Source organism: Colias eurytheme, chromosome 10 (genome assembly GCF_061535395.1).
Source record: "Colias eurytheme isolate Ceu_HAF_F1 chromosome 10, ilColEury1 Martin Lab GWU primary, whole genome shotgun sequence".
Taxonomy (NCBI): Eukaryota; Metazoa; Arthropoda; class Insecta; order Lepidoptera; family Pieridae; genus Colias; species Colias eurytheme.
In genome coordinates this window covers 472,348-498,294 of record NC_142989.1, presented here as the reverse complement: position 1 = coordinate 498,294, position 25,947 = coordinate 472,348, and the positions used below count along the sequence as shown (strand labels likewise).

At 31.0% G+C, this 25,947-nt stretch overlaps 1 protein-coding gene across 1 annotated transcript in view; it reads right to left on the bottom strand.

Moving 5' to 3' along the window:
- The window catches only part of LOC149904969 (opioid-binding protein/cell adhesion molecule homolog), a 75,273-nt gene extending 53,153 nt beyond the window's left edge, over positions 1-22,120 (bottom strand). Inside the window, exon 1 of the mRNA XM_090106008.1 lies at positions 21,895-22,120. Coding sequence (XP_089962134.1) covers positions 21,895-21,967 — 73 coding nt within the window. The 5' untranslated portion in view covers positions 21,968-22,120. The remainder of the gene's footprint in view (positions 1-21,894) is intronic.
- Positions 22,121-25,947: the final 3,827 nt, after the last annotated feature.

Below are 25,947 nucleotides of genomic sequence, written 5' to 3'. Positions count from 1 at the left end.
TATTTATGATGTTAGCTATCTTGTCCTGCGAGGTTGCTGGTGTTTTACAAGTAACCCTGTATAAAATAAAAACTAAAAATAAAATGTTGTTTTATTTTATTTGCTGACCATACACTACTACAAACGCAAAAATTTCTCCAAGCTAATTTACCTGTAGTATATCTATATAAACAAACTACAATCTAAAAGTCTACGGTCTACGAAATTAAAGAATACATACTTCTATTGAGCCAAAAAATTCTCATTATTTATTATTTATATGCTACATATTATTAGTTGTTTACAAATACATACTACATACGTAGTTTTAAGATAAAAGTAAAAAAATACCTGTAAATCAAACCCACGAGAGGTAGAAGCGAAGTAGACTAGCGATGCAATCTTCACGAAGAAGTTAATAATAGTCTTATGATATTCTAGCATCTTTAATTGAAACAATATTTATAATTGTATTAGGAATTTATGGTAGGGAAACATTTAATACTTAAGTACATAATATTATTATAAAAGCAGTTTGCAGAACTCACGACGTTTGAATAAACCTTCCTCGATAGAATTGATAGGTTTCAGCTTACATTTTGGGATTGAAATCCATTCTGTATTAACCTTTATACCAGACCTTCACAAATTGTATAAATCTAACTTGAAATATTATACTTTGTTTGTATTTTTATCAATATCAAAAAGCTACAAAATATTGTCTATCCATACTAATATTATAAATGCGAAAGTAACTCTGTCTGTCTGTCTGTTACTCAATCACGCCTAAACTACTGAACCAATTTGCATGAAATTTGGTATGGAGATATTTTGATACCCGAGAAAGGACATAGGCTACCTTTCATTGCGAAATATGTACCACGGGCGAAGCCGGGGCGTACCACTAGTACTTTATAATGTCAATTATTTTAATCGTTTTATACTATAGTGACAGAAAATTATGGTTAACGAAATAATAACATGAAATTATAAAATACTGTGTCAAATCTTTTAATACCCCGGTCTTAAGATAACCTAATCGTATTTATCTTGTTTACAAACAAAGTTTATTTTAAGTAGATAAAATTTACTTAGACGACTACAAAGTTTCCTCATGTATATTTATATTTAAAGAAAAATAATTACACAGTGGCAAATGACAATCCATTTTAATAGTATAGCGAAAGTCTATGAAAGTGTAAGTAAAAGAAGTAAAATAATATAGATACTACTTTTACTTATCTACATCACCGATTTAGATAAAATTTTGATACGAAAAAAGAAGATTTTTAGAAAAGTATTAAATAGTGGAATAGTGATGATTTTCACGTTGTTTTGTTCATGGGTGAACCGCGGGGCAATTAGTAATTAATACTGTAATACTAAATTTTCAATAGGTAATACAATAAGTCCATTATTTGTCCATTATATGATTTACAATAATTAATGTACGACAGTGGGTCCCAAACTAAGTGAAATACTTGTGTCTTGGGACCCTGAGTTGCGCTTCTTGGTTATAGTATAAGTATTACATCAATAGTAAGTATCAAATTCCCAATCTGAAGTATGTAAAATCTTTCAAAATATTTTACTTTACCCTTAAGTTTTCGAGAAATATGTGCTACAATATTTCAAACGGTCTACACGCAACAATTGATGAATCGACTGTCAACTGTATCTCAAACACGAAAGAAATATCGTATTTGTACGTTGCATTTCTCGTGATAAAGGTACGGAAATACGTGAGCTACGATTTTTGTGGATTTTATGCTAAACTATGATATGGTGATTCAGTTAAGACTAATTATTATTATTGTATCTAGCGATTAATACAGTGGATATCAATAATAATTGTAAAAAACGCTTGTTACTTTAGCGGTTAGCTAATGAGATAATTATCGTGAAGTGCATTATTACCTAGTACTTATCTAATGTTTATGTTTTATAGGATGGAAAATATATATTATATCAAGTACCTATTACGTATATTAAATTTAGTACGCGTTCATATAACATTTTAAATTTTTACACTGAGAATAGGCAAAACTCGGTGCTTTATTTATATTTTCAAATGAATATAGAACATACCATTCATAGAAAACTTGCGCCAAAAATAAATTTTCAGCCATTCGCTTAGTTTTAGTGATCGAGTGTTTAATTGTTCAAAAAACTCACTCATGTTTTCGTAATTGATTTTATTGCATCGAACGAATGATCCATAAAAACGGAATACTGAAGGGCGTTCTATTTGAGCCGAAATTAAAATTCGAGCGGATTGAATGCGGTCGGTCGAAATTTGACCGGCGGGTAAATTAAACAGCTGCTGGGCAATTTGGGTCGAAATCGCGGGATTTGGATTGTATAATAATAACGTTAGAATGGTTTTATTATGCCAGCTGCAAATTTCTTTTTAGATAAAAGTGGCCAAAAGTAGTCACAATTTTGGTGTCGTTTGAGAGACGCCTTTATTCGAATAGGTACCTAATTTTTATTCATCAATCATAATAAGAACGATAAATATATTCCTATTCGGTAAATATAGTCATAGTAATTTAAGACTATTTTATTATTTTTCTATAATAGAAAAAGTACAATAATAAATAACTATTTTCAGTTTTACGATTTTATGGAATAAAAGACAAGAACAGTGAAGAAAAAACATTAAATTGACTATAATGTTTTCTGAGTTGAAAATAAATAGCTTTACCTTTTCTACCGTTTATTTTTCATTCTAAAACCGTGATAAAAACAAACCCTATAAAATGGAATTAACAGTAATTTTATTTCTTCTGGTCTTTAACGAGTCTTTCTTATAAATAAGTTGAGAAAACTTATGAATTTTCCAACCATTTCTTTGTGGATTTAATTAAAGTACAGATTTCTTTGTTTCATCTTTTTGTTACATTGATTCTGAAAGTAGCTTGCATAATCTGTTGTGTGTAAATAAATGTGAATAAAATAGTTTTGGATAAGAGGTGAAAAAAATTAAACAAGTACCTATAAAAATAATTAAGAGATAGTGAACGGGAGCATAATATACTGCATGGAACATTTTTTTTTTTATTGGTAATAGGGAAGTGTTTGACCACAATCTCGCCTGATGATAAGCTGAGATGTGGTGTAAGATTGAACGCGCTTCCCTAGAAGGAAGAACCTGTTCACTCTACAACATGAACATTTTAACTACGTATACAATTTCAAGCACAAAATATCTTACCTTATCATATCATCTAGTACTGTTATCTAAAATCAACCTGTACAATTATCTAATATCACAAAATCATAAAGTGTGATTAATTCATTTTTTTCATTATTCTTAAAACTTGGAATGACTTTAATGTTCAGAATTGTTGATTTAAATTTATAAATAATAAAATAAAAATGCTACCTCTGATATTATTATCTATTGATGCTGATGCTCTTATTTAGTGCAATGTTTTTGATTTAACGTGTTTTATTTCATGAGTATTGTTTGTTGCAATCCAATTTTACTGAATAAATACGAGAAGCTTTATAAAAGCTGATTCACTTTATATTCACTTAAATTCACAAAACATTCAAATCATTAGTCTATCTACATTATATTATAATATAAGCAATAAATTTATCTAATAATTTGATGGCACATAGCCAATATATTATTGCCTATATTTTCATTACATCCAAAAATAGCGTACCTACACATAATATATTATACAATAAACACATAAAAGCGAATAAACAGAGCCGCGTTTAAAACTGGCTAAAAACAACAAAATATAAGCCAAAGTTGAGCAGGAATATTATGATTAAACGCACTTCAAAATAACTCAAACATCAAGACGTCGTACACAAGTGAATCTGAATAATGGCAAAACATCGTATCTCCCCCGAAATCTCATTCTTCCGCGTCATTTCCCTTCTGGGGAGATTAAAGGAAACATTTTGTGGCAACTTACAATGTTGGAGTCCATAAAGGGAGACTACCTTCGCTTTATTATTTACATTGGCGGTGCAAATAGCAACAGAGTTAAACTTATACCTTGAATACTTTAAGAAATAAATTTCACGATTCCGAGCAAAATAGCAGGTGCATTTCGTTCCCTTTGTTTTTTCAAGCAAATTTATTAAACATTTTCCGTACGCTATCGCATGAAGCATTACTAAATAATACAAATATATAGCTCGTAGCACTCAGAGTAATGAGTATACTTTTGGTATAATTTTGAATAATATTGTTTATAAGTCGCCTTTGAATTGAAATACTCTACTTGTACAGAAACAACCCACACCTACAGAAAATCAACGTTGTATTAATGATTATTTAGACAAGGAGTAAATGATAGACTTCTTACCTAACAATCCTTATGTCTTATAAAGGTTAAACCTTCACAACTTATTGTTATATCTAAGACAAAAACATACTTATTATACGTCTGCGAGATATCAAGAGAAAGGTAACTTAATTAATAATATTTCTTAACGTCAATACCTTAGGTAATGCGATAATAAATATAGTGTCCCTGAAGCGAAACAAAGGTTAGTCCTATTGTTACTGTTGTGATTTATGAATCCTACAGAATCCATATTTAATATCCATATTTAGTATATTAAACTAGCTTTCCGTCCGCGGATTCGCCCGCTTCGCCTTCCTCAAGAACTACCCACTACTCTTATGAAAAAAGAGCGTGCAGTCAGTCAGAAGTGAAAATTCTTTGGCATAATTCAAAGATACAGAAATCGTCGCATTGTCGCTACGTGACGGTATTGCCATGACTCGGCCTTGAAATTTACACTCGTCGCGCCTAAAGAATTTTCTCTTCAAAAACGCCATTTAAATCCGTTGCGTAGTTGTAATCATATAAACATACATTGGAACAGATAGACAGCGGGAAGCGACTTTGTTTTATACTAAGTATGTATTGCCTAAATGCTATTTTAATATATTTTTGTTCGTATAGCTATCAGTTCGTACACGATACGTAAAATTTAAAAAGCCTGTTTCGCAGGTTAGAATGGCTAGCAATTTGGCGGACAGAAAACGGGCGGGTCGAACGTTTGACGGCGACATATTAGATACGTTATTGTCACGTATACGGCTTTGCTTTTATTGCTATTGTCTTGTGGATATTATCGTGTGATTCGATGGTAGGGGCCTTTATTTTTAGTCTTTTTTATATTAGATAGACGGTGCTGTTTATAATAGCAGGCTTAATAAAAAAGTAAGAAACTATATTCTATACGTATAACAACTATTGTTGTCTTCGATGATCAGAGATACCTATTACGTGTACAAGGATAAAAAAGATTTATCTACCTGAATAATATGTATTTTTCTATAAGGTCTGAATAGATCTAGAAGTAAATAGATATTTGAAGTGGAAACCACAATTTTGAATCTGCTTCAGTCAACTGGCATTTTGGCATCAAGTTTGTTATAAGATGGTGTGCTTAGTTTTAACAGCATTTTTATCACTTTATTAATTTAACTTTTTATTAAGTAGAGTTCGACGCAAATATTGTTAAAAAAACATTTGAAAATAATCATATTATTATAAGGAACTTCAATACAATATAACAAAACTTTCACCCCATAAAACAACTTTGTACCCAAACAAAATACTCCCAAATATTCCACAAACGCACGTATCATTAACTCATTGCAAAACAAAATTTATTATTCGCGGACCCGAAGCATTCAGAAATATGGTTTTGATAAATAACTCTGCGTTTATTTAGCCACTGACTTCATCTCTGACGATGATGGATGAATGTATTTACAAGAAAAATAGTGACCATTTAGAGGGTAGGAAATATGTGTATTCGCCGGGAATTATAAGTGCGAAATGTGCTATCATTATATTAGTGACTGTTTATATGGTTACTTACGTCTTTATTAACAGAAATTGTAATTATTGAAAAGGTAAATTTACGCATTTGAATTATGTTCTAAAATATCATTCGTAGGATTTTTTTATAAATTTTGAATGGTAAAAAAATTGCCTTGTTCATAATATAGGTAGGTACATGCATTAACTTTCACTTATAATACCACAAGAGCTTCAAAATTATCGGGTATTTTCCGATAGGTTCGTTGCAAACAAATGAAGGAGTCAAGTTTTTAGTCAAGGTTAAAAAATCACAAGCGCGAAGCGCGAGTGATTTTTCCTGAAAAACTTGACGACTTTATTTGTTTGCAGGGAACCTTGAGGGAAATGCCAGATAATTTTGAAGCTCGTGTGGTATTCGGGAGATTATTTTTCCGTCCCAAATGTTGGCCAATAATTTCACAATTGAATTGAACCTGTCAGTTTGACGTCAACGACCAGAGAAAATTTTCAAAAAATCTTATATATAAAATTCTCGTGTCACAATGTTAGTCTGCATACTCCTCCGAAACGGGTGGACCGATTCTCATGAAATTTTCTGTGCATATCGGGTAAGTCTGAGAATCGGCCAACATATATTTTTCATATGTACCACGGGCGAAGCCGGGGCGGACCGCTAGTTATCAGTATAATACCATGTAGGTTGTACCACATGACGTCGAATGGTGCAATTCTATTGGTCGATATTTGGGTCGGAAAAATAATCACTGTTATTTTAAACACTGATAAATTTAGTGATCGTCTATTCACTTCATTTTGCATTTAAACTGCTAGATAAGCTAAAGATAATTGGAGTCTGATAGCAAATAAAATGTATGCAAATATCTGTTCATAAAAATAAGCAAGTGTAGTGAATACAAATCGTATACAAATTTCAAAACGTTGACTTCATGTTATTATCTTTTCATCTATATTATACAAGACTACGTTTAATCCTGCATTCGCAATGAAATTGGAGTTTAGTATAATATTAATTTGCTTATTTGAATTAAACCAACGCTATAACTGCTACCGTACTCTGATTTGCTATTATTGCAATGTTTGTTGCAGATACAGCCGCGATTCTATTGTTAATAGATATTATTATGACTTAATAAAATCCGTTTTACCTATCTTGATGAAATGCATAGATGAAGTAGGTACAAGTATTACTGAAACAGAGCGTTAGGTACTATATGCCTTTTAAAAAGCAAATTATTATCGAGTACTTACTCTTTCTAAATACATAGTTATCACCTAAGCAACCTTTAAGTCGATACAAGATTTTCAGATATGATATACTTTTTTATAAATAACTAGCTGTGCTCCGCGATTTTACCCGCAGTGCTCTGCTACTGTTGGTCTCAGTGAAATGATATTATAGCCTATATAGCTTTCCTCGCAAAATGGGCTATCGAACGCCGCCTATTTTTCAAATCGGACCAGTAGTTCCCGAGATTAGCGCGTTCAAACAAACAAACTCTTCAGCTTTATAATATAAGAATAGATAAAAAAAAAAACGTTTTTTAAAAGACAATATTATAATATTATTGACAATGTACGTACTGTTCTTACTACCTACTCAAGACAGTAAGTATAATGTTTTTACTCTCTGTTTACATTACGTATTACAACAGTAAAAGGACGCGGTTACTACGATCCGTTTTATCTCTTCTATTTAGTACTTATTTTACTACTACTCATGTTTACTGTTTAGTTTATTACGGTTTAAATATCTTAACAACCAGTATCTATACCATACATCAGACGTCCGACTAAACATCAATTGTGGAATTACTATCATTAATTTGAGACCGTGTGCTCAAAGACATTCGCTATCTGTCTTCACAACACTACAATGGTTTCCAGTTTCAATCGATAAATAAGCTTTTAGGTTTCCTAGATAATTGTAGTAGCCAAGCGACAATTTAAACATGCATTATGTGTTTTAGAGTGGGAACTGGGAAGTGCATGTGTGAAATACAAATAGTTCTACTAGAATGATAAATTCAAACTGATATTTATGAATCCAAAATAATATATTATTATCTAGAATGTCCACTCAACTCTATAAAATATAAATTAATAGGTATTTTTGTGAAAATGTAACTGCAATATACATATTTTTTTTGCACTCGTATCGATTTTTAATAGAATTACAAATAAAAAACAGTATATAGGTAATCTATGGCATTAACATGGTTTATTTGCTTTTTTAATTACTTTAAAACTATTAATAACATAAAACTATACATTTATTCATGTTAGGTCACACTAACAAAAAACATTGGTTCAAAACGCTCTAGTTTCTATAGCTATATGCTCTGCTTAATTTGGTAGTAAATGAAGTTGACTGAAATTTCCGAGAATAGGATATATAGGGCGCTTCCTGATTATACCTACCACCCCATTATTCGGTACCAATATGCACTATGAATGATAATTTTGACGTTATACTACAACTGGTAGATAATATAATATAGAATAGAGTCTACGTAGAATATATTATTTAATTAATGTTTCTCATTTATAAAGCATTTGAAAGTAAAATTAAGTAGATTTAAAAGACTAACCTATATAATTATATATAGGTATATATAAATTATAATTATATAGGTAAGTCTTTTAAATCTCAATAAAAATAAACGATTTGCCACTCATCCTATCGAAAATTGAATGAACAATGTCGTTCAAAAACATTTCAAACAGCGCATCCGTCAATTTCAAATAGATTCAAATCAGTTGAACAGATTAATCGATACAATATTACAATTAATATCTAGTAACACAAAACGCGATAAAACATAGTCGGAGTTACATCAATTGCAGAGCGACGATCATTAATTCAATGCTGAATGCTCAAAGACGGGAGCTCTACGTATATTGGTTTTCAATTATTTACCTTACCTGAGGAAGATTTTATTTTAAAGTCCAATAAATTACTGTATTGTTAACTCTTGAATACAAACTTGCTTGTACTGTAAAGCGTGTTAGGTAATACGTAGTTTACTAATCCAAACTATTATCTGTTCTGTACGAAATACAGAGTTTTGTGTGAAGTAACAAACAGCATCAATGTGAAGTAACAAATTTCAGTATAATGATAATAGTAGGATAAATTATAGAACTATGTGGAGCCAATTTAATAGGCAACATTTGACGTCTATCAATTTTATCTTCATAGGGTGGTAACCTGCATAAAAACATCGATTAAAGTGAATTAATCGATACGGACTTGAAACATTTGTCAATCGAACTTGAAACACATGTCAATAATTTATGATAATTTTTATTCCCAAGTAATCAATGCATTCGATTCTAGATGTCAGATTTCGATTTTTAGAGTAACGTCTCTGGTATTTAAAAAGAAAAAAGGTTTATTGACACAAAATTGTAGCGACGTCAGTTCTTTAAATCAGAAATTGTTTATTATGTTTAGAATGGTTTATCAGTAAAATCAAATCCTAAAATTACTTATATCGGTCATTATTATAATAAATATGTAATCGTAATTGAAAAAAGTTAAGCAAATGTGCAGTTCTAACAAAACGAAATATCATGTTATTCTATGTCGTCGTTACTAGGTTACGTTCTTGAATTTTGTTGAACTGTCAAATGTTGCCTATTAAAATGGCTCTACTAAGGACTTTGATAGGAAACGAATAAAACAAACAACGGAACAGAATGTAAAGTACATTGTTTATAACATATTATTATTACTACATAGTAAAATAGAAGTCGCTTTCTCTGTCCCTGTGTCCCTAAGGATGCTTAAATCTTTAAAACTATATATAGATTTTGATGCAGTTTCTTTTTAAGATAGAGTGATACCTATGCGTACCTATGAAATTAATTAGGTTTCTAGTCAAAGCGGGCGTAGCCGCGGGCGAAAAGCTAGTATTATATAAAATCAATTCTCATGTTTTAGTTTCGCATATAAGCATCCAATTTTCATAATATTACAAAGCAGGCAAAAATATATTATATAACTACAAAAGGCACTTGAGAATACTCGTAATACTTTAAACGAAACAACGTATCAAATAAAGTCGATATTCAATTACAATAAAAACAATAATAGAAAGTGAACAGTTGGCATTTTTCTCTAAATAGAACAGATATTTCATATGGGATTATCATTAAATTTCACAATGATAGCAATTTAATCTGAGCTTCAGCTAACAGCGAGCAGTGGAATGTTGTTATGAATTATATTCTAACCTTTTACCTAATGTGTTGTTTGTTGCTTTACAATTGTAATGTGTTTTAACTAAATATCCAATTGGATGTTTATTAAATTGAATGGAATTTAGGGCTAAACTATGCAATTAGGTACTTACGTTTTTTTTTATAATCTGAGATGAGTAGATTTAATAAGGTATCGATCGGTGGTAAATGTTAAAAATACTTATGTAATGACGAATCGAAAGTGCTACTAAATAGTAGTCTAATTGAATAAATGATTGTTTGAGTTTGAGTTTGAGTTTGATTCTAGTGTGGAATAAATTAGTTTGAATCTATTAGTGGGTCCAGAATTTATTGAAAAATAATGTATATTACGGTAGGTACCTATAATATATTTAATAGAAATTAATGTCTATTAACGTAAAAAAATATAGTACTTTTCTTAATACATATTGACTATCCAAACTACAAATTAATTAAGTTTACAAAAATCATTTTATATTTTGAATCAATAAAACACTCATTCAAACAAATTCAACAAAAGCACATTAAACAAAAATTGCTTACAAAGCTGAAAATCGGTTGACCAACAGTCCGAGATCTAATTATTAGGTAACCTATTGTGAAGGCAGCACAATGCGAGCATTAGCACTAACTTAATGGTCTCAGCAAAAAGCCGTCTTTGTGTCTCTGAGTAAGAAATGCGCGTATAATGCGCTTATCGAATCTCTAGCTATATATTTTCTGTTACTTGTCTTTTAATAAGCAGGTGAGGTCATTCTGTAAAAGCTTTTGTCATCGGTGTAATGATATGGTCGCTATACATATAAAACCATAACTAACGTAGGTTGTATTATCTGTTATTTGTGTATATTATATTATGTTCTTAAATAACAATTCAATAAGTAGATGATAAGCAGGAGCAAATTAAAGATGGATTTTACAGAAGTACGTACTAAAAATAATATCACGTTTCGTAAACAAATTGCACCACATAATATTATATACTTATAAAGTAAAAGCTAATTACATTATTGGCTGAATTTCATTCAGATCTCTCTTTTGTACCATTGTTGTATAATACAAACGAATTGTTAATTATTTGTGGTTATTATTTTGTTCATTTAAATTCAAACAATGAAGTTTTTATTCACGAAGCAAATAGAATAATGTTGATGAATGGTAAAGCTATTTTGAGATACGATTGGCTTTTGACAGCAATATTGCATATTTTTGAGGTACTAGTAAAATTATTTTTATCTATGAATTATGGTGATAGGTAAATAACACACGATTTGTTATTAAATATTTTGCTACCTTCTTTCGTGAGTTCGTTGTTAGTTATTGAGAGCAGTCGTTATCATATAATATTATATCATTAGGTACATAACAATCAATCAGAGGTCTGGATAAAAGTCGAGCCAAGAATAAAAAGTAAAAATTATTCGTCCTTCTCTATCGTAGTCGCGACCTTTGACTTATCAGACTCGCAATTATTTTAACAAGTTCATTTTCACGGTGAAATTAGCTTTGAAGATTAAAAACGTTATCCAATTTAAAAATCATAATAGTTTCTATGGAAACAACCTCGAAACCAACTTGAAACTATATTTTTTTAAATGTGTAATCCCTTTACGAATATTATAATCGATTTAGCTCAAATCGCTATATAATTTAAGTATTTGCTCCTTTCAAGAGACCATAAATTTGCTGATCATATCAAAAAATTACAAAAAGATCGTTCAAAGAAGCCATTTATTCATTTTAAAACTGAGATAGAAAAAGTTAATATTGTTACTTCATAAATCAAGGCGTAATGGGCGATATCCACCGCTAAATTAAACCGCTCTTAGTCATAAATCAGAAATGGTATTTTAAAGAGCACTTATCGTCCAAGATGGACGTTGAAATTATTCATGGAAGAATTTTTAAGACTTAACTTTTGTGGTAGTTGTACAAGTGAGACATTATTTTTGATTATATCCTGCATAGACAGCTCTGTTTAAAATCAAATAATTTTTGTATGGGTTTACATGTTTTTATTAGCTGCTTGTTTTTGTTTATGCGGAATCATTAAATCATAAGCTCAAAATGATTAGAACATTTATTTAAAAATAAATGAATATCATGCAATAAGCGTTGTTTTTCTAAAAATGTCCAATAATTCTATGATAATTTAATTCCTCCCAAAAGGAACGGTTTTCCCGCCTATTTCATTATTATTATTCCCACGCGATGAGACATCAATCAACATCAAATCACCCTTATACTACCCACCTTAATTACTTCTCTCCTATCCATCCTCCATGATAACAAGAACACAAAGAAAAAGCTTTAAACATATTAACTCTCAAACAAAAATAATATAATAACGTAACATTCCTCACTCTGCACACAATATATTTACTCCCAAAGCAAGATAAACAAACATGAATAGTAAATTATTTCTAACGTGGATTCAAACAACGTAACATGTCTACACGTAAATTTAAATATCACAACAGAAAATCGATTCCCATCATGCTAAGTCTCACGAGAGCTTATTTAAGTATGGGAAATTATTTCTGCTGGATGTACCTGGGTTTGACAGCCGGTGCAATGTTAGTCGGGTTTATTGGAGTGGAATTATATTACAAATAGATGAGATATCAATGCACATTGTACATAACATTTATGTATATAAAGGAGTATATTATAAAGGTAGGCTATGCGATTTGATGATTAGGACGTTGGTTAATTCGGTGAAGTAGAAATTGGTTATATGTTTTCTGTTTCAGATATGAAATGTGTGGTGTTTCAGTTCTTTTCTTATATCAATTTATGTTAATCGTTGAAAAATATGATGCTAAATTTAGTTAATCATATAACTGTGATTGTGAATAAAATAAATAAATGAATGATAATTACAAAGAACGGGATATATAGAGAACAAGCATTAGAACATAAAAATATACTACAAAAATATTGGAGACAAAGTCTCGTTCCATAAACATGACAATGTAGAAGGTGCAACAAACAACTGTCTTTGTAAGCTTTAAATGATCTGTAAAACTCGACAATTGTATTCACCTCGAGTTCTTAAAACTTATTTCCAGTTGCAGTTACTGTGAAATTGCTCTACACAATATTCGAACTTCAAACTTTTAAAAATGCTTTCATATTCGAAAGTCTTTCATTTTTGAAAGTCTTTGAATGGAGTTCTTTGATTAAAACGAAAGTGCTTCCATTGGATCCGATTGAATATTCATTCGCATTGAAGATTGGTACGCGGATGTTCATGAAAGACCTCTTGTTTGGATCGGTTTGATTTGAAGGCGCCGTAACACAATATGATAAACCGAACGAACACCGATATTTCACATGCCTAACGAAGAGGAACAAGAACATTGGATTTACGTTGTTATTAAACATCTGAGGTTTTAGTGGAATCTGGTTACTACACGGTAGAGCTTTCATATGTATAATTAAGAACGCCGTAAAACAATTTGCTGGTTAAGCAACGTAGCGCGCGGTTGATCGTTAGATGGGGGACTGCTTGAGAACGTACATGTTTTATTTATTTAAACAATTATTAAGAGTAGGACACTTTGGCACGTAATAAAAAGTAATATTATTACGTGCCAAATATATAATAATTGAATCGTTCAAAATGTGCGTTAATTTTTTGTAAATATATATTATATATAAAAATTACCTATATATAATAAAAATTATACAGAAAAAATAATCAACTAATGCCAAGTCGTACATTTTTGCAGCGTTTTAATGCAAGCCTCTTTTTTCGTTATTAATAATTGATCTCTTTACTATCTTTCATGCATTACATTTTCGAACAATGACATTCTAGTAATATGATTCTAGATAATCTTATAATCAAACTGCATATGTTTCAAATCGAATAAAATATCTAAATCTTTATTAAAATCGCTCATATTATTCTTCAAAAGTCTATCCCAGCTAAGACAAAGGTTTTCCATTACACGGATCAGCAGATGGAAAAATGGAATAATATTGATCAATACAAACATAATATCCGAGCGTAAGATAACGTTCTATTGTAACTCGGAATATTCTTGCGGCTTATAAAATAACTAGCTTTCCACCCGCGGCTTTGCCCGCGTTATTAATGAAAAACCGCATAGTCCCCGTTCCCGTTGTCCGGGATAAAACCTATCCTATGTGTTAATCCAAGTTACCATTTATGTGTGCTTGATTTCATTGTAATCGGTTCAGTATTTGCGTGAAAGAGTAACAAACCCACACATACACATCCTCACAAACTTTCGCATTTATAATATTAGTATTAGTAGGATAAAATAGATATTGTAAATCGTACTGTGGAACGAATTTTGGGAATAAACCACTTATAATTTAGTCAAAGCGTCAGCTTTGTTTAAATCTACGATGATAAATTTCAATTGCGTGCTTATGTTAATTTATTGAAACGTAAAATAGATTTGATTTAGAGCCGATTTTGAATAATGTATAAAACTACCATTTTAAAAACGTATTCTAATTGCCCGTATTTGACAGTTTACGTGACATTTCAATAATATCGTGTAATACTTTATTGGACGGATAAGTTTTATCCAAGCATTGAAAAATCGGCCCTTAATAGTATTATTATTTCAATACTTAATGTCTAATAATTAGGCGTATGGATTTATATTTCTGTATTTATAATGCTTTACTGTACTTTATGATCCTAATAAAAATCTGATAATAATGAATCTGTCCATGACCTCGGCAGAGCATGTAATATGTATTTTTTTTTTGGAATTATAAAAATTACCAAAACCAAAAACACTTGTAAAAGTTTGAGCTATTTTATATTTAACCTTAAATTAAAGATTCAATATTCGAATTTTCAGTTTCCTTTTTCATAAATTTAAGGAAACAATAAAAAAAATCAAATTAAAATACAAAACAACGGTTAAACGTATTTCAGGAAAACCATTTTTATCAATTGAGCATTTCGAGAATTTGTTTTCATCGACATTAACAAAAAAACATCAATGAAAGTTGCCTTAAAAGCCAGGAACCATTATTTAGCTAACCCGTTTATGAATAAAATATATTTCTAAAAATTTCGTTCGTCTTCCTGGAAATTCCTCTCATAAAACCTTAATAAAGATTTCGAGAGATATGGATATTCTAAACATGCTTAATACTATAAATACAATATATTGCTAAAATTATATCTAAGTATTAGTTTTAATATTATTTATCACGTATCTATAGTATTTATTCAAACTCAAAACATTAATTAACATTATAGAAGCGCTATCGATACTACACCATTCCGCAAAATTGCTGTACGCAAAAAGATTTTTTTATTCTTCGCTTCGCTCTATAAAATACGAAAAAATAGCAACGTAATAATATTCTAGTTTTCCACGCAGCGAAATTCATGAATGATACCATTGTGGTGATATTTTTTTAAACTCCCGATACAGGAAAGATTTTTGCCTGTAAAAATATACGAATAAAAACTCACGGTCCGACACCCTGGCTCTTTTTGCGTTCATTCCCGTCTGTTATTCTAACAACAAAACATTCACCTTTGTTATTTTATATAAACTTTTCATTTTATAATAATTATCAAAAAGTTTCGGAAAGAATGTACATTATAATATAAATATAATGTTTTCACAAAAACTTTAATATTAATTAAAACAATAATAGGTTCACTATAACCTTCGCATTTAATCACTATCGCTACATAGTATAAAACAAAGTCGCTTTCTCTATCCCTATGTCCCTATGTATGCTTAAATCTTTAAAACTACGCAACGGATTTTGGTGCGGTTTTAATAGATGCGGTTTTTATCGAGGAAATTTTTAGTATAATTTATTAGGTTTTAGACAAAGCTGGCGAAACCGCGGGCGGAAAGCTAGTAAATGTATATTCAGCCCATTTCGCATTTAATAAATTCCTAGTAATAAAATGTAGGTATAACAATAATAATTCTTATTAATAAAAAGTATAAGAATAAACATTGTTTTGTTAGCTCAATTTTAGAGGATAGATACACGTATAAACAAAGCAAAGTATAATTCAGTATTGTTCTAAATTATGTTACCTCTGCGTTTCAGGCATTCGAGCAGAATGTATTCAGCAGGAAAATGATTTGATTCATCGAATTGCAAATGCCCGAAATGCCATGAAATATAATTTAATACGCTATATTGGATAACTGCGTACATAAACCTATTAAATTAACGCGAACGCTGATAAATAGTATTTCTAAAACGAATTTAATTTATGTGTATTAGCAATTGAGTAATAAAAATATGTTCTTTAATAAATTTACAAGGAATTGGGATTAACATAAAAATCAAATAAAAGTGGTCCTAGTGTACTTCCTTGAACAACACCGTAATTGATTGAAAGGAGCGACGTGCTAAGTTCGCAAAATAGCGCGTTTATCGAAATAAAAATGTTCAATAATTTCTTTATCTCAAAGATAATATTTTTCATTCTACCGCGTTTATGAAGATTGAAGTAGTATCTAGTCGGTCACTTAATGCAATTTACCGCGATGGATTCTGAACTATAACGTCGTTAATACACGATCGAAATAAAGCTGAATTATCCTGCATAAGTAATTATGTGACCATTAAAACTTAAGAATTTGTTGGCTGTTGTTTGTATAGAAAATGAATAATATTCTACTCAAATACTAATTCTTATAAATTCAATTGTTTGAAATTTCCAGAATTGCAATATTTCTCGATCTGTATGAAATTATATTTTCCTTTGAAGTGCCTGTCCGGAAATATCAAATTAACAGAAAACTCGTTTTATCTTTTAATGATTAATATTCAGTCATTCCAATAACACACAACAAACAAAATTAAAATAAATAAATGCGAAAATTTGTGAGTATGTATGAATGTTTGTTAAGATTGCACGAAAAAAATTGAACGGATTCGGATGAAACTTTCCAGTTTCGTCAGGATAACACATGACATATAGAAATACTCGATTTTGCCCGCGGGTTCGTTTGGGGGTAAAACCGCGCGGCACAGCTAGTCGTAAATATGATTTCAATAAAAAATAATGTACTTACAAAATAAATATTTTATATATACCTATTAATTAGGAATCTTGTTATATTCCTAAGTCCTAATAAATTAACGTAATAAATTAAAAGTGTGTTCTAACTAACCTAATTAGTAATAACTAAATAAGCTAGTCAAGGTCTCAACCCAGCTTTGGTTACGGGTCTAAGATTCATATTAACAATGCCCATTCCCCAGAGGGACTGATATTCAGGACTATATAATATTATTATAATTTTGTAACCTTAATAAATATTGATGTTATAATTACTAAGGAGTCTGCGACGTAGGTTTAGCTTGAGTAACATTAATTCATTCATACAAAATTTGACCTGAATTATATGAATATTATAATTATACACGTCATGTTAAATATACAATAATGTTACAATGTTCTAATTGTATAAATTTACACCCTAATGATAACATTAGGGTGTGAAAATTATAAAATTTATATGAACATTGTCTTTGTAGAAATAATGTAAATAAATAATAATCATAAACTATACCTACTTATATTATACTAGGTTTCCGCCCGCGGCTTCGCCCGCGCAGTCAAAGAAAAACCCGCATAGTTCCCGTTCCCCTGGGATTTCCGGGATTGCGTCATTTTCCAGCGATAAAAAGTAGCCTATGTCCTTTCTCGGGTATCACAATATCTCCATAACAAATTTCATGAAAATTGGTTCAGTAGTTTAGGCGTGATTGAGTAACAGACAGACAGACAGAGTTACTTTCGCATTTATAATATTTATGTTCAATATTCATTATATTATGACCATTATGGGAATAATAATGAATGATGATGATATTAATATTATGAGTCCGACTCGCACTTCGCTGGTTTTTTTATTTAAATCTACATACATTAAAATTACCTTCATTTACATAGACATACATAGACTACATGTTCATTATTTTTATGAAAACGGGTCATGATAATAAATTCGTTAAAAAACTCAGTCTTAAACAAGTAAGTTCCGATCATTCCACCAGGTAGGTTTTTACAATAAATCCGTATTCTATACCCGCATTTATGAAATAATTTAATATAAGAGCGAGTAAATGAAATGAACAATAATATTCTCAGATATCGTCAGCATTTCAGTGTATTGGCTTTTATTCGCCACGTCAGCAAATACCGGGCTTGTCAGACCCTATTCGGAAATTCTCTTATTACAAATATTTTACACGAAATCTGTTCATGTAAGACAAAGGAATTTTAAATTATTTGATTGAATCTTTGAGAATGTGTGGCATTTTTAAAATAAAAGTTGGAATGTGAATCGAAATGTTTAGCTTTATAATAATTGAAAGAACTTTCATTTCCATAATACAGTTTCCATTAATCCCCTTTTTTGCCTAATAATTCAGAAATTGTGTGGCTTTAGATATAAAACCTAATCAAAACACATTATATTCCATAATATGTTATCAATACAAAACCACTATCCAAAAGGATGTACCAAATTGCCAATAAAAGTTTCAAATCCCGGCAAGACGAAAATCTGTACACAGACGCAAATACACGAAAACTTTTATCCCTTTTATTTTTATGTTATTAGAGCGAAATGACAATAGTAATAACTGAATACAAAGCAGTTTGCTCAGTGGTCAAATACGTTTCTGTAATTCGTGGGAACAATCCGCAAACATAACAATCCCTAGGCATTATTCCGAACTTGATTTCGAGGAGCGAGCTCCAAGTTTTCTCAAACAAATGTAGGTTACATTTACAAGCACTTATATATTATGCAGAATCAGCATTGTGACTGTACCTATGTTATTTCATGCGCTTGATGCTGAATAGTATTACAGGGATTGTAATAATAGAAGTGCTGACCAAATTTTGTTTACTGCAGCTAATCTTCAATAAGACTAGCCTAAGATATTATATTACAGTAAAGATCTATTGTGGTAGATGGATTTCATGTTAAGTGTCATCGGAGATCGAACGGACGACCTCTCGACCTAACCTAACCCGTATACCGATTGTTAATTAATATTTTAGAGTCAATAGATAAATTTGCAATTAAGCATAAACATCTGATCAATTCAAATATATTGAATGCATTTGAAATGTATTTATCAATCTAAAATATTTACTCAGATGTCATAGTAATTAGTATTATAAGTAAAATTTGAAATAAATATGAGAGAAAAGTTATAAATAAGATCGACTAAAGTTTCGAGCTTTCAAAGTTAAAATATAGAAGCAATCAAAAATCTTATTCGATTCGCCGCTCTCCTTAATTGCAAGTCAATATCTGAAAACTTAATTCAAAAGCCACGATTTAATTTAGTTAATAAATATAATATAAATGCGCTTTTGAAGCAATGCCAAATAAATTAAATTGCTCCAAATTTTCATTAATACTAAGTATATATATACAACACTATTCTTAATCATAGTAAATAATGTTAACTAGTTGCCTTATTCTTATCACTTAGGGAAAGAAAAATAGAATATTATGTTGTCCGATTATAATATACTCTATATGCACCATGAGAATCAGTTCGGTTCGGAGGAGTTTATCTTCAATAGTCAATACTTAATATGTATTATAATGTTGAAGAGTTTGTTTGTAAGTTTGAACGTGGTAATCTCAGGAAAAACTGGTCCGAATTGAAAAATTATTTCAGTGTTCGATAGCCCATTTATCGAGGAAGGCTATTGGCTATATATCATTACGCTAAGACCAATAGAAGCCGAGCCACGCGGGTGAAACCGCGAAGCGCAGCTAGTACTAGATAAATTCATTGTTTAACTGGATATAAAAAACAGGCACAGAATATTCTAGTAAATAAAAGAATCTGCTAAATAAATATAAATTTTCGTATTTTCACACTCTTTTAACGCCTCTATTACCACATAAGCTCAATTTGCTATTTGTATTTTTCCACCACAAGCATATTCACACGATTTCAACCATAGCCCATTACAGGAAGGGTCCACAGTTCAACCAGTATAAGTTGATGGATCGTTGATATATTGTATAGGCTCTTCGTTACACCGTGGGCGGCCCAGAAAGCCTTACGTGTTTAAGAGTCTAATCAATTTTCGTTGATTATAACGTCAGCTTATTAACGTAGAAATGTTATAGCCAATTGTACAGGTAAAAAAGATATTTATTTATTAAGAAAAATGTAAACCACTTTCAAATTGTATGTACAAGACAAAAATTTAATAAGACCAACCTTACCTTTTAAATAAAAAAGGCATCATTAAAATCTGTTCACTTAGTCGAAAGTTTTGAGCCAACAAAAAAAAATAGGTACAGTCGAATACTACTACTTATTCCTTTTTTTTTGAAGTTGGTTCCAAATACCTAAAAACCAGAAGATAGATCGATCAATGATTGACGGGTATCATTTTTGAGGCAAGATTGATGTTTTGTGTGCAAACATAATATATTGGATAGTCAGAATATGGAGAAAGCAAAACCTATCTACGAGTCTTTAATAAAATTCATACGATTTGTTTCGTATAGTGAATTCTAAATTAATATAATAATAAAATAATAAATAATAATAAAGCTATCAAGATAGGTAGGTACTCTTTAAAAATGGCCTAAACCTTGTCTTGTAGTGTTTGAAATTTATAAAATAAGGTAAGGTAAAGAAACAAATCTTCTGAAATTAAGTACAAATAATTAAATAGCGATTGGAAATGCTACGATGGTATATCTTTACCAGAAAAGTAATGTACAGATACGCCTAAAATCAGATAACGAACATGTTTCTAACAGATATATTTCGATCCCATCTAGTACCATATATTTTAATATTATGTATGTTATTTTAATGTTGTGTATGTGTAATAAATATTATCATGATTAAGCGTTTCCAAGAAATTTAATCTCATAAGGAATATTTTTTCTATAGATCAACCGTCATAATCTACAGCCGTCCCTGTCCTCACAGAACTTTCAATATCTCTGGAAAAATAACCAATACATTTCTATGAAAGTTAGGAAGGGTTCCGATGAAATTTGACCCCCACCCTATATTATGCCCTACGGTACCTTACATGTAGGGCAAAGTTATCGAACAAAACTTGTAGGAATTGTCCCATCGCGATCCGAATGTCTTAGGGTACGTAATATGATTGCGTAAGAAGTGACATTGTATTATATTTTACTGAAGCCAAAGTGTTTTTTATGAGTTATGTGATAGCGATATCTCGTATTGATTTATTGTGATCTTACTTTCATATGAAAGATATTCCATATTTGCCTATTGTGCGAAATGGTATGAAGATTATTCTTTTTTATTGTTATTAAATTCCTCTCTTTGTGTGCGAGTTAAAGACTCATTCATTTATAAGGATTTCTCGTCGATAATTATTAAAAGTTGGTACCTATTGTTTTGAACTGAAATCAAAAATGAAGGCTTTTCCAATTAATAAAAGTACCTGCGGTGGGTTGCATAAATAAAAGACAGCATTTTAAAAATATTTTGAGGAAAAATAAAAATTACCTACATCGTATAAAATATTATTATATTTCATGAATAGTTACATTTCACGTCCAAATTTGAAAATAATGAAACTGTGATAATACTTATCACGTTGTTTACTAAAGTCTAAAATAGTTAGTTTATTGGTAGTTCATTTTATAAAGAATGAAAAATGTAAATCCATCGTAACTAATTTGACGATGAAATAATAATTTATTTTCTATTTCGTCCCATTTATTCAGTAAAAAATATAAAGCCATTTAGCTCTTACCTTCATTTAATCATTTAATCACATTTTTATTTAATCTAAGTTTAAATAATATTATTATATTCGAATAATAATGAGTGTAAAAAAACTTACCAACAGAATCCGTACACCGGAACAACACTGAAACTCCAAGCAAAAGAACCAACGCTGAACGCGACCACATCATCACAAGTTTTAAATCACAAAAAACTCAAAATAAGTCACAATCAGTCTGGAAAAATCATTTCAACACGAAGCGTATTCATAGAAGGCGGCCATATTTTTTTTCAATCCGAAAAGAAGCACGCAATTCGTATTTCGAATTTCGAACAGCGATGTTTTTTTTAAAAGCGCGGGAGTAATGGCCTTGCGCGGCGTTCCATTCGCAACTGTACGCGCTAACTTTCGGGCCAAGGAGCGAAAAGACCGCGCATGCGCCAACCCAGCTCCTTCAAACTTATAATATGCGAGGAATCTTTTCATTGCCTCAACGGTTCCTAGTTGAATTATAGCTAGTCTTTTGACAATTTAAATTGAGCCAGTTTGACTGAAGGACATGTTTGATATTAAAAATATTTTAAACGTTCCATGTATTTGATTCCCTTTCATGCATTTATGTTTATATTAGATGGCTTCTCGTTTCAATGATACCAACGAAACGTAAAATTTAAAATGCATAGCTTGAGGTCAATGATCTTTAAATCGTGAGTGGATTCATTTAAATAAATGAAGTTGAAAGATATAAAAAATACAATTGTATGTGCAACTGTTTAGTGAAGGAGTAAAACTCTCTTGGCGTTTTATTTTTCAAACGAATATATTTTAGTGTTTGAAAAAGTCTTAATCTAGATGGAAATCATTTACTTTGCAAAGCACATCGCTGGTTGTTGGATAGATAGGATAGACGCAATAAATGCAAAAAAAAACATAGAAATGTTTAATACAAAATTTTCCGATGTTTTATTTCATGTTATAGATTATTTAATTATATCTTTTAATAATATTAAAAATAAGTATTCTAACGTTTTACTACTACTATTTCGGGTTTACTACAAAAGCTACAAAATATAATCTGTGACAAAATAGAACAATCATACTTTTTAATTTTTTTTTAACCAGATTAGTACTAGAAGCATCGTCCAATCTGTATATTCACCATAAATGTAATAAATATCTAACAATTAAAGTAACATCGCGAAGATAATGAAATAAGCTCGGCGATCCTATAAAAAAGTTCTTACAATTCAGACATTCATTGTACTACTAAGACTTTATTAAAAGCGTTTATTATATGACAATAAGGTTAATTTAAGACCCCCTGTTAGTATTTAATTTATTAAGTTTCATTATTAATTTATTTATTTTCTTCGAACCGCTCGGCGCAGATCCAGAATCGGTTTCCTCGAAATGAAATCTCAAAATAAATATATGTAAATGGAATAAAAACTATGTCCTTTCTAGAATTGAACTTTCCGAGCCGATATATTTTTCATCCATTACTTAAAATAAACTTATAAACAATTATTTACTGTTCTTTTTATGACGAAAATTATCTACACACTAGTGTAGTTAATATTATATTTTCAACCTATATTTTGTACCATTTTCTGTTTATAGCTGACCATTACAACATGTTAGTGAACTTAGCAGATCATTTTTAGCAGATCAAAAAAAAAATGTGAGTTCTTATCGCGTGCAGTTGAGTTCTACAGTTCCTGATACTTTTTAGAAATACTCGCGTAAAATGAAACACTAGAAAATTTATTTATGTCATATTTCATCACGCCGAAGAACCATGCCGTAGCACCATGCCGTAGCATCATGCCGTAGCATCATGCCGTAGCATCACGCCGTAGCATCACGCCGTAGTATCATGCCGTAGCATCATGCCGTAGCTTCATGCCGTAGCATCATGCCGTAGCATCACGCCGTAGCATCATGCCGTAGCATCACGCCGTAGCATCATGCCGTAGCATCACGCCGTAGCATTACGCCGTAGCATCACGCCGTAGCATCACGCCGTAGCATCACGCCGTAGCATCACGCCGTAGCATCATGCCGTAGCATCATGCCGTAGCATCATGCCGTAGCATCATGCCGTAGCATCACGCCGTAGCATTACGCCGTAGCATCACGCCGTAGCATCACGCCGTAGCATCACGCCGTAGCATCACGCCGTAGCATCATGCCGTAGCATCATGCCGTAGCATCATGCCGTAGCATCATGCCGTAGCATCATGCCGTAGCATCACACCGTAGCATCACACCGTAGCATCACGCCGTAGCATCACAGCGTAGCATCACGCCGTAACACATGCCGTAGCATTACGCCGTAGCATCACGTCGTAGCATTACGTCTTAGCATCACGTTAAGCTGGGTCCAGGTTAGGGTTTTTCAAATGTCGTTTGTTAAGGTAAAAACGCCAGAACTATTTCTAAAAAGTATCAGGAACTGTAGAACTCAACTGCACGCGACAAGAACTCACTTTTTTTTTTTGATCTGCTAAAAATGATCTGCTACGGGAAGTTGGCAGATCATTTTTTCAAATGTCGTTTTTTAAGGTAAAAACACCAGAACTATTTCTAAAAAGTATCAGAAACTGTAGAACTCAACTGCACGCGATAAGAACTCACATTTTTTTTTTGATCTGCTAAAAATGATCTGCTAAGTTCACTAACATGACCATTACAAAATTTTATTTATATATCAAGTATTCTACAAACAATTGTTAATTATTTAACTGAAAGCCAAATAAAACTCGTACATAAGTCACGGCTTCAGTTAATTTAACATTAAAGGGTTTAAATTAGCACCTAGCGCTGTAAAAGCCGTTAATTTTGCAATATTACGCCGTGAACATAATTGCAGTCGTGTTTCACCTTGCACTGAATAAAACCTCGTGTGTAATTAAAATGTTTTGAATTATTGAGTTTAAACTGAAATTCTTGTAAATTATTTTGTTATACACTTTATAATTTATTGTAGAAAAACTCGCAATAAATAAGCAGCACGAACATAAAGTCTTTTGTCATAAGAGAACTTATAAACGCACTACCTTTTCCCCGCGTTTTCAGCCGTGGACAAATCGCCGACTTTCATTTCTAATTTTAACTCATTAAGGTTTCGCGTTTGATTTAAGAGTATGTTTTACACTGAGTCTTCATCTATTCTTATTCAAAATTTCATCTCAATCAAAGCTTAACCATAAAAGCGTACCTAACAGCTGATAACAGACATACGTTTTTTCGCATTCATTAATTAGTAAGAATGCGCAATAAATATTTGCTTCATACATAATATACAGATGATTTTACTTTAGTATATTTAACTCGCATATAGGAGCATATTAGATTAGAATTGTAACGCTATGCCAAGTTAATTGAAACAAATGAATAGCGTAGGATTTCTATTAAATTCCTAGAAATCGCGCTTTGTAATTACAGTAGGTATGTAACCCTTAAAGGGTGTAGGTATTTAAATATAACTGTTAGAATTTGATAATTCGTAACTGTCGTAATTAAATTATAATTTGTATCATTTATTTCTTGGCTATTTCTATTCATTGGATACAATTTAATGTGTGTATTGTAAACCTGTTAAAGTACGGTGTTTTTTATCTCCCTTTCCACTACTAAATAAAATTAAGGATGGGGTACTATATGGATACCAGCACGCAATAATTTATGCTAAGTACACTATAATATACCAGGTACAAAAATAGTATTTGCAAGTTATAAGAACCAATTTTCCATGGTATAATATAAGCGAAGTTTAACTAAAATAGTGGTGTTAACAGTAGCTTATACTGGCTGCAATTATTGGTATATCTGTAGCAAATAGAGTTTCGGCGTAACGATTTTCAAAGTAACCAACATTTAGTTCACTTTTCGTGTCGCATGACATCCAAACTTCTACAATAATTTGCAGAAATTCTGCATATTCCTTTCCTTTTCGAAATTACCTCTTCACTTAACCCAATATCGAAACTGAATGTACGCAATCGAACACATTTGTACACAAACTTTCGAAAAATCCAATTAAAATCAAACGGTAATTAGTCAAACAGATTTTCGCCTCACTAAACGATACACTCCAGGATCGGAAAAGGGAAATGCAGGGAGCATAACTAAAGCAGAATTTAGCTGTATTTGCTGGAAGCCGCGATA